This window comes from Penaeus vannamei, chromosome 7, assembly GCF_042767895.1.
Source record: "Penaeus vannamei isolate JL-2024 chromosome 7, ASM4276789v1, whole genome shotgun sequence".
NCBI lineage: Eukaryota > Metazoa > Arthropoda > Malacostraca > Decapoda > Penaeidae > Penaeus > Penaeus vannamei.
Genome location: NC_091555.1, coordinates 24,703,668 through 24,713,667, shown reverse-complemented (window position 1 = coordinate 24,713,667; position 10,000 = coordinate 24,703,668). Strand labels below are relative to the sequence as shown.

General features: G+C 44.3%; 1 protein-coding gene across 1 annotated transcript in view; it reads left to right on the top strand.

Annotated features, from left to right (window-relative positions):
• The window catches only part of LOC113830608 (uncharacterized), a 14,660-nt gene extending 11,606 nt beyond the window's left edge, over positions 1–3,054 (top strand). The window contains exons 6-8 of the mRNA XM_027383830.2: positions 158–364; positions 713–905; positions 2,451–3,054. Of these exons, the coding sequence (XP_027239631.2) occupies positions 158–364; positions 713–905; positions 2,451–2,607 (557 nt within the window). The 3' untranslated portion in view covers positions 2,608–3,054. The remainder of the gene's footprint in view (positions 1–157; positions 365–712; positions 906–2,450) is intronic.
• Positions 3,055–10,000: the final 6,946 nt, after the last annotated feature.

The following is a 10,000-nucleotide window of genomic DNA, read 5'->3' as shown; positions in this document are numbered from 1 at the left end:
ACACCACAACACACCACCTCATCCGCCCTTACTCCCACAGCCATCTTTTCCCTTTACCTGCCTGTTATGATCTTCCTTCCTTCCTCCCACCCTGTTCCGTATCTCCCACACTCCCAACCCATCCCTCCCTCCCTCTCACCCCCCCTTCCTCCCACAGTCATCCTCTCCCTCTACCTGCCCGTCGCGATCTCCGGCTACGCCATTCTCGGCAATGACGTCGAGAGCAACATCCTCCTCTCGGTCACGGAAGGGGTCGTCGTCCAGATCGCCATCAGCTTGGAAATCATCAACCTCGTCAGTACCTACGTCATCAGCATCAACCCCGTCGTGCAGAGCGTCGAGGAGATCTTCAATATTCCGAATAGTGAGTTGGCGGAGGTTTTCCTCTTTGGTGTTATTGGTGGTGTGCTGTTTTGTATTCCTTTTCCGAATAGCGAGATGGCGAGCTTATTTTTCCTTTTTAGCTTGTTTTTGGTTACTGTTTTATCCTTTTTTGCACTCTATCTCGACCAGAGACAGAGAGACAGACAATGGCAGACAGACAGACCGAGACAAAGAAAAAGAGAGAAAAAGACAAAAACAAAAAGAGAAAGAAAGAAAGAATGTACATATCCCCTCACAGACAAAAGCATCGCCATCCGCACCCCACATCCACACGCGACACCCACTCCTCAACCCCCGTTTTAACCCGAGCTCCCTCTCCGCCCACCAGAGTTCGGCATCAAGCGCGTGCTCGTTCGCTCAAGCATGGTAGTGGTTCAGATGCTGATCTGCCTCGCCGTCCCCGACTTCGGCCTCATCCTCAACCTCATCGGCGGGTCCTGCATCACCATGAACACCTTCATCTTCCCTCCTCTTATGTACATGAAACTCATGGACCAGAAGGACCCTCGGTGGCCCGAAAGGTGAGCGGGATTTTGAAGCGTTGCCTCGTAGGAAAATTGTCAAATGTGGAGACGAGTAGAAGAGTAAAATTTGGAAATGCGTAAAGTAATGATACGTTAGTGCCATAAACTCGACTTCGAACAGACGGAATTTTATTGTAATTTGAATAGTAAAATATTAGAATTTGGTAATTAGCACGTGGTAATACATCAGCAACGTAAAATTTACTTAGAAATTATGCTATATCAGTAATATATAAATTATATAAAAGTTGAAATTGTATTGTAATTTGAACGTGCATTTTAGCTCACATTAAATCAGGACGTAAAATATAAATCACATTTTCAACAACAGAAAGTAAAAACAGAGTATTGTATAATGCCTCTAAAATTCCAATGATTTAAGTCTGTTGCCTTGAATGATTCCTCATCATCTCTTTAATCTATATAAACATAGTCATCTCTTGCACATTCACGTCAAATCAGTGTTTCAGTACAAAGATATATTGTGTTGTTTAAAAATATGCTCAGAAAAGACATCTTTTCGTATAAACCTACCTGCCATTCGCTGGCCCTTTCACAAATTATAGTGTACATAATTGTCCGTTTGCTTACTTTTTATAATTGTAAAGCATATAACTTTATATGGCTTAAAGTAGTGACAAGGCTGAGGGCGCCAAGGGCAAAGAGAATGAAGAATCTGGAAAGCCATGTTCTCTGTTATTAGGCAAATTCCGACGCTAACAGTTATGTTTGTCATGACATATCCTAGCTTACTATGCACATATTCTACATCTATATCCTCCCTTTCCTCCTTCTCACCTCCCCCTTCCTTCCATAGTCATCCTCTCCCTCTTCCTGCCTATTGCGAATCCCTTTCCATCCCTCCTTTCCTCCCTTTCCTCCCTATCGCCTTCGCCTTCCTCCCCCAGTCATCCTCTCCTTCCTTTTTTTAATGATAAAGCAGACGCAGGTCACATTCAACATGGAAAGGAGATCGCAAAAGGCAAGTAGAGGGAGAGGATGACCGTGGGAGGAAGGGGGCGGTGAGAGGGAGGGAGGGGGGAGGGAAAGGAGAAAGAAATTTGTATGATTTTGCTTCTGAAGCTACTGGGGAATCACGTGACCATAACTGCAACCCTATATTTTTCCAATGTAGTCTTCCAAAGCGTAAATTCCTTAATCATTTATATTTATATTGGTTTAACAAACCTTCATAGCTTCCCTGATTATGACTCTTCGTATCATGTCAACTTCCTCTTCTAAATCCCTCGAGGTTGAGATATTTCCTTATCATAACACTGCCTCTGTTAATGAAACAAACAGTCTCGTGACCACGTGTTTCATTTTTCTTGAGATTCAAGAGGATAGATTTTTGTCTTCCTTGAATATGCCTTTTTATATGGTACAAGGCCATTAGGGACGCCTAGAATTTCCCCACCAACTTGCTGTACCCACACCATCCTATGGACTCCAGTATGATTCTGACTTAGTCTCTACAATGAAACTCAAAAGAGATACAATACATCTGTGAGACTCATGTCCTCCATAACCTTCCCATACCAGAACTCTGCCCTTATGGGAACGTGTCTATCTCATCGAAATCATCTGCGTCGGAGTTGTGGGCGGCATCGCGGCCACGATCTCTGCCTTCATCGCCATCCTCGACCCAGACAACTTTGGGATGAACTGCTTCGTCAACTTCAGTGGCGCCGAGGAATAAGCGCGGATCTTATAATCTGACCAACTGCATGTCTTGTGCATGTGTGATATTTGTCCAGGTGTTTATATCTATATATATGATTGTGAGTATGAGTGCTCGTTCTGTTTTTTTCATGTATATTTTTAAGAGGTGGCATAGCTTTGTGGTACAGTGCTGGGTTTGCATTTACGCTCCTGGTTCCTACTCAGCTAGTTTCTTTCAGCTCTCAGCTATAAGTGCTGAAATCATCCCGAAGTCAAAGTTGGGGCAGAGATGAAACAGTCTCCTGACCGCATCACCCCACAGCTATGTATTCATGTCCCTCTACAGATGTGTCCCCTACATTCACTTAGATGTGGGGCCACCTTGTGCATAACTTGCACGAGTTCATTGTAAATTTTGCTATTTTCATGTTTCATAATGCCATGTAATATCAATAAATGTTGACCTACTGCTAAGTTTTGAAAATATGTATAATTCAAAATCCTTATATCCAATATAATTACTGAGTATACAAGTCTAAATTTCTGAGTACATAAGTACACATCTACACATTCCCATATATATATGTATATCAAATAAATAAACTTATAAGTATATTATATACAGTTACATATATAATGAACATGATAGGGAACATAAATGCACTGATGCATATACATCAACCACATATCTATTATCTCAAGATTGTAAACATACATGTGCTTGATTTCACACACGAGTTAGTGAGTGACGGATTTTCCTCCTCATACTATCAAGTCAGCATTGGTGAGTGTAAAAAGAACTTTACTTTAAAAAATTAGATAGAACAATAGCAACACATGAAGCATAACTGAAATTCTGAAACCCCACCGCTGCCACCATTTATAAATGGCAAACTAGTTTACAAGAAAACAGTTCCAGACCAGTTTGGTAGCTTCGCAGAGGAAGAACGGCTATATACAGTATATTCTAGATTATACACCTGAACATATAAGTCATAATGACCATAGAATTTGAGAGTATTTGTATGGAATAATAAAGTACACTGCAAACATGAACAATCTTGTAATTAATAAGGAAATGATATGTGATAGAGAAGCAAGGTCTTAAAGATGGTAACACATGACAAAAATATGAAATTCAAAAATATAATAACATGATGGTTGTTAAAGGTATGTTCCAAGTTATATATGTATTGAGCGTTGATTTTCTTTCAGTCTAAACATGTGACACATATATTCCATCAAATCAATATCAGATACATTCGTTTTATCTAGAATTAGTTTCCTTATCAGCGATTCATTTAGCAAACAGGCATTTCAGTATAAAAAAAATAGAAAATTGGAACTATAGAAATGTCAATTGCCTAACTTTAACTAAACAATCTGTGATGCTATCACGGGGCATGCACGTCTGCTTTATTATTAACCCATTTCACCCAAAAGACAAGAAATGTGTATTTTGATACATGAAAATAATCTATAAATAATGAATAAGTATATACCTTTCCAAGTCATTGGTATTATAACAAGTAAGAAATGAAATGCATTAATACTCTTACCTACATATGAATAGTTCCTCTGTCCTCAGATTAGTCATTCTCGAATTAGTAAAATGAATATTAGCGTATACCATCAAAGACTCTCAGGTAAAATCTGCTCTAATATAATTAGTTCACTTCAGTGGGTTTTCCAAAGGTATGATACGCCAGGGCCTTGGCTATAATTGGCCTTATTATTAAGTTTGTGAGGTCTTTTTCACAGAAGGCTTATTATCCCACACATACACACATGCATGCACACATGCATTTATGTGTATATGTGTGTGAATATATATATATATATATATATATATATATATATATATATATATATATATATATATATATATATATATATATATATAAATGTATGTGTTCGTGTGCATACATGTACACACACATACATACACATACATGCATACGTATATATAATCACACTGGAAGACATTAAAATCATCTTTCTCAAGTACAGCCAGCAACAAAAGCGGTGACGCCTCGCCAGTCCTGGCTCGGTGAGATCATGCCCTTCTTGCCCTGAAAGGAGGCCCGCCTTCAAACAACTAGGGCATAGTTAGGGGAGCTCGAATGTGAGGAGGTGGGAAAGTACGGAAATCCGGCCAAGTGCAATAATGACTGAAGTATACATGGAGAGAGAGAGAAATAGGGATTGTTTTTATTCCTGTTTACTTGTTAATTTGATGGATATATTGGAAACCTGACTTAAGAAATAAATTATCGTATATTATTTCGAAAATTATCAAGAAATTTTATCACATCGTTTTATTTCAATTCCTTATCATATTTTCTATATATAAAAATTGAACATTGTTCGAACTTATTCATATTTAATAATCGTCAGACGGAAATATCATTTATTCATATATGAAGGATGTATATTAACATATGGCTCTGCATTATCCTAAGCAGCTACTCTCTCTCTCACTTCGCCTTATATCACCTGGATCCGCTATTTAGATAATAGTAAACTTTTGATATGTTATTTGGAAAAGAACATATGACATTAGTTCATACGCCATTATATTTCCAAATGTTTACAATTATTTCATTACCAAAAATAACGAAATAAATATGGGCAAGACGGATATCGAAAGCAATGGGCTTTGAGGGGAAACACCGACAAGGTGCTGGACACCAGCCGCTAAAACGACAAATAAAGGCGTATAGTCAAGGCTAAGGGAATATCCCCTTAGCCTTGGGTAAAGTGAAGCTCGACTCGGCCCTTCGGTGTGTGAGTGAGCAAGCGTGAACCGGTTGCTCGCCGGGAAGTGCCCAATCTGCCCAGATCTAAAGACTGTCAATTAATTATTTAACACTGGCCAAGCAGGTCGCGGAAATAAGAGACCGCATCCCCCGCTTGATCCTCGCCGCCGGTCCCTCCATGGAGTGCCCGCTAAGGGAGAAGCAGCCGTGGCCCACCCCGCGACTCGTCGACCTTCGGCGGCAGCACGAGTGCAATGCGGAGGCACTGCAGAACCTCCGGGCACTCGCTGAGAGCATCAAGGAGCAAAAGACGCCGATGGCACTGACAGCGGTCGTCGCAGTCGCCGCCTCATTCATCGTCGCCGGGCTCGTCGTCCTCGGCATCCGACGACGCGCCTCGGCCACAGCCAGCCCCGCATCACAGCCAGCAATAGAAGGGTCATTTGACCTTCCTTCTTCCCCATCACAGCCAGCAATAGAAGGGTCATTTGACCTTCCTTCTTCCCCATCACAGCCAGCAATAGAAGGGTCATTTGACCTTCCTTCTTCCCCATCACAGCCAGCAATAGAAGGGTCATTTGACCTTCCTTCTTCCCCATCACAGCCAGCAATAGAAGGGTCATTTGACCTTCCTTCTTCCCCATCACAGCCAGCAATAGAAGGGTCATTTGACCTTCCTTCTTCCCCATCACAGCCAGCAATAGAAGGGTCATTTGACCTTCCTTCTTCCCCATCACAGCCAGCAATAGAAGGGTCATTTGACCTTCCTTCTTCCCCATCACAGCCAGCAATAGAAGGGTTATTTGACCTTCCTTCTTCCCCATCACAGCCAGCAACATAAGGGTTATTTGACCTTCCTTCCCCATCAGAATTGGAAAAGGTGACAGAAGAAATGCATGAAAGAGAGAAGAAGAAAAAAAAATCCTCCTTAGTCATCTAAGGAGGAGGGTCCCAAGATAAATGGAAATGACAGACTCCCGCCAACTACAGTGCAACAAGAGGCGCCCGTGACCGCCTCTCTGAACCTAAACACTACTTATGACGCAAACTTTGCCGCCGAGATTGCCGAGCTCTTAGGATTCACTATCGAAGAACCCATGTCTTACCGACCGAAGCCGGTTGTTAAAGAACCATCCGGCCAGACCCTCCCCAAGCAGGCTAACGCTGGCGTTAGCCTGCCCATGTATGTAGCTTAGGAGGACCGCCGGCGATTCCTCCACCAGGCTGGCAAGGCCGCGGAGAATTTCGGCGTGAAGCTCGTCAGGCCCCACGCCGGCAACCTCGTGGCGCCCTTCCTCGTCAAGGGCAAGCAAGAGGCCGCTCAGACATTTATTCAGCACATGGAAGCCTGCATTTGCGGCAACAGGCTCCTGCGCATGCCTTTGCAAATACTTGGAGACCTGCAGCCACTCCTGAAGACCAAGCAGGCTCCCGGGATTTGGCTGAAGATGCCGTTGATGAATCCTGTGCCTTAATCGGCAAGGAAAAGGACCGTGCGCTGATGCTCAAAAAGCTCGCGGACATCGAAGGACAGGTCCGCAGCTCTGAAAGCGCTTCCCATGACATCGCGCCAGCGCACTACGGCAAGGCCATCGGCAAGGGCGGCGTCCGGATTAACGTTCCCAAGGACAGGGAATCGCCCATCGTCGTATCTGGCCTGTCCGCCAATGTGCGCGGGGCCATCAAGGAGTTGGAGGAGCTCGTCCAGCAGGACGTGCTCCAACAGCGCGTGGTCCTCCCGGTGGAGATCCTTCCCGAAGACATCGGCATCGCCATAGGAAAAGACGGATGCCACGCCTCCAAGGTCCAGAAGTTCGGGGTTAAGCTCCGCACCCACTCCCGCGAGCACCCTTTGGGCACAGTCGAAAAACCGTGGCCTCCATACAACTCCAGGTAGCAGAGAGGCGCCGCCGTAATGAAGAATTCGCCGAGGAGCTGCGTCGCCGAGAGGAGCTGAAGGAGACGGTTCAGGTCTTCGCCGAGCCCGGGCGGATCGGCAAGGCCATCGGCAAAGGGGGATTCCGAATTCGTCATGTCGCCCTAAGGCATGGGGAGACGATCCAGCTCCCTGAGCGGAACAAGCCCGGCGCCCAGATCCTAGTGACGGGCCTCAGGGAAAACACCCGGGCCGCCGTCGCCGAGCTCGAGCTCATGGCGAACCTCAAGCTCCGCCCCGAGCACGTCCTCGTGCCGCTCCACATCAGGCGCGAGGAGCACATCCTGGTGCTCGGCCCCGAAGGCAGCATGGCCGCATGGATTGAGCGCACATATGGCGTTCAATTCTTGCGGCCGAGGGCTGAAAACATGCGCTTGCTACTGGTAGGGCTCGCTGAGGACGTGAGCATGCCGGAGGCCGCCATAATGAAGAGGCTGTCCGGCCGACGCGCCCACTGACCAGCTTCTCTTCCCTCCTTCCTATCCTAATTCCATCGCCTCTCCTGACGCTGAAAGTCCTCGGTGCCAGAAGGACTTTCATTCATCTTAGATGATCTAGAAGAATAGGACGATTATTCGTGTCTAACTCTGTGCGTATAATCAATTCTGTTGTTTGATAATGAAAAAAATCATCAATGATAATCATAATCATAATAATGATAATAATAATGCTTATGACATAATCACAGTGATGATGATAATGATGATCATTATGATAAGCATTGATAGTGGAAATGGGCCTGGGCGTGCGGCGGCGCGGAGCCGGGCGGCAGGTCCCTGGGGGCTGCGGTGGCGACGCCTCCTGGGTGATAATGAACATCAATGATAATAATTATGACTCAAGCTGACCCCAACCAAACCGTGCTTCGCGATTCATGAACGTGACTGGAGGTCGTGGTTCGTAGGAGACACCCAAACGAAATAAAAGGAAAACAAGGTAATCGATACCTATACCTTTACAGCCCATTACCCTCGAAGTTTTGCGGCCAAAGACATTTATTAATGTTTGGTAGCCCAAGAGGCGCTATTTGAGACGATACATTATTCACACCCACAAATATTACCCACAGTATGTATGTGTGTGTGTGTGTACGAGAGAGAGAGACAGAGGGGGGACGGAGAGTGAGAGGGGGGGGGTGCAGAGACTAGCCTCGATAAGATGGGACTGAAACATAGCCGAACACTCACTCCTTGCTTTGCGTAGCGAATCTAAATCACCCCCCCCCCCACCTTTCCTAACTATGTCCAGGTTGTTTGAACATGGGCCACCTTTCAGGGCAAGAAGGGCGAGATCTCTCCAAGCCCAGGTCTGGCGAGGAGACATTGCTTTTGTTGTTGGCTGTACATTGGTGACGTCCGTAAACTTAACCTCCTTGGCGGAGGTGATAAAGGTAATGATAATAATAATAGTTGCCCCTATTGCCTTGGCAATATACATGTATGAATGTATATGTGTGTGTGTGTTTGTGTGTATTGTCTTGGCAATAGGGGTACCTGTTGCTATCATTCAAAAATATCTTGGATCCCGATCATGATCCGGATCATCACCAAATTAATGGAATCTAAGTTCGGCTAAGACACTGTTAAACATTTCACAAAGATCTGTTCACAACTTGAGTAATCCTGCCAACCAACGAACTGACTAACCAAAGCGACCAAAAACATAACCTTGGCGGATGTAATTACATGAGCGTATAGGATTTTATAATGTACACTTGAGACGCTGAAGTATTTGTGGGTATAAAGTATGTTTGTTTTTTAAAGCTTATGCATGTAGTAAATTAGTCAAACACGACACGACTTACGTTTTCTCTCACGTAAGAGAAAACGACAGAATTCATGTTCTCCCGAAGTACCCCTTCTATACTTCAAAACATTGAAACTAAATCCCTCATCGTCACGAATTTCTCATATCCCTCATTTTCCCAACATCGCCTCATACCTCTTCCTCTTCCGCATTTTTTCCCTGTAACGTCACCTCTTCTCATATGCCTCATTTTCGAACTTCCTTTCCACCTCATACCTCCTCTTCCTCCTTCATTGACCATTTTCGTAATGATTTTCTCACCACCAACCCTCATATCCCTCATATTCCATCAACGCTTTCACCTCATACTTTCTTCCTTTTTTCGCATCTCTGAACCTCATATATTCATTTTCCATCATCCCTCTCGCCTCATACCTCCACCTCCTCCTCCTCATCTCTCCTTTCCTGACCGCACTTGCCTCCCATAGCCCTCCACAGGCAGCCCTGACCTTGCCTCTTGTGCTTATCTCGTCCAAAATCTCCTGACTCGTGACTTTGCTTTTGGGGATATCCTCAACCCAAGCAACTTCAAGACGGTTTGCCAAGTCAGCTTCAGCGGAGGACTAAGCGAGGGGAGATTTGTGATTGGTCAGTTGGGCGTTTTGTTGTGTGTGTGCATGGTAGAAAGGGAGAGAAGTAAACGTTATATGTAGGTTTATTCAAAATTTGTGTATAGGGGGTCTTTCGCTATTAAGATGTGTGTGTGCGTGTGCTTGTGATTGCTGTATGTGTGTATCAGTGTGATTGCTGTGTGTATGTGTGTGTGCGTGTGTACAAGTTCCAAGTTGATATATCATTCAATTTCCCCATTTCCCGAATTTGATTCCTTTCTGACCATTTTTTATTTGACATTTGTATTGAATACAAATCGAAACGTATAATTACACTGTTTTATGTAATGAAGAATTCCTATTTATTAATAAGAAACT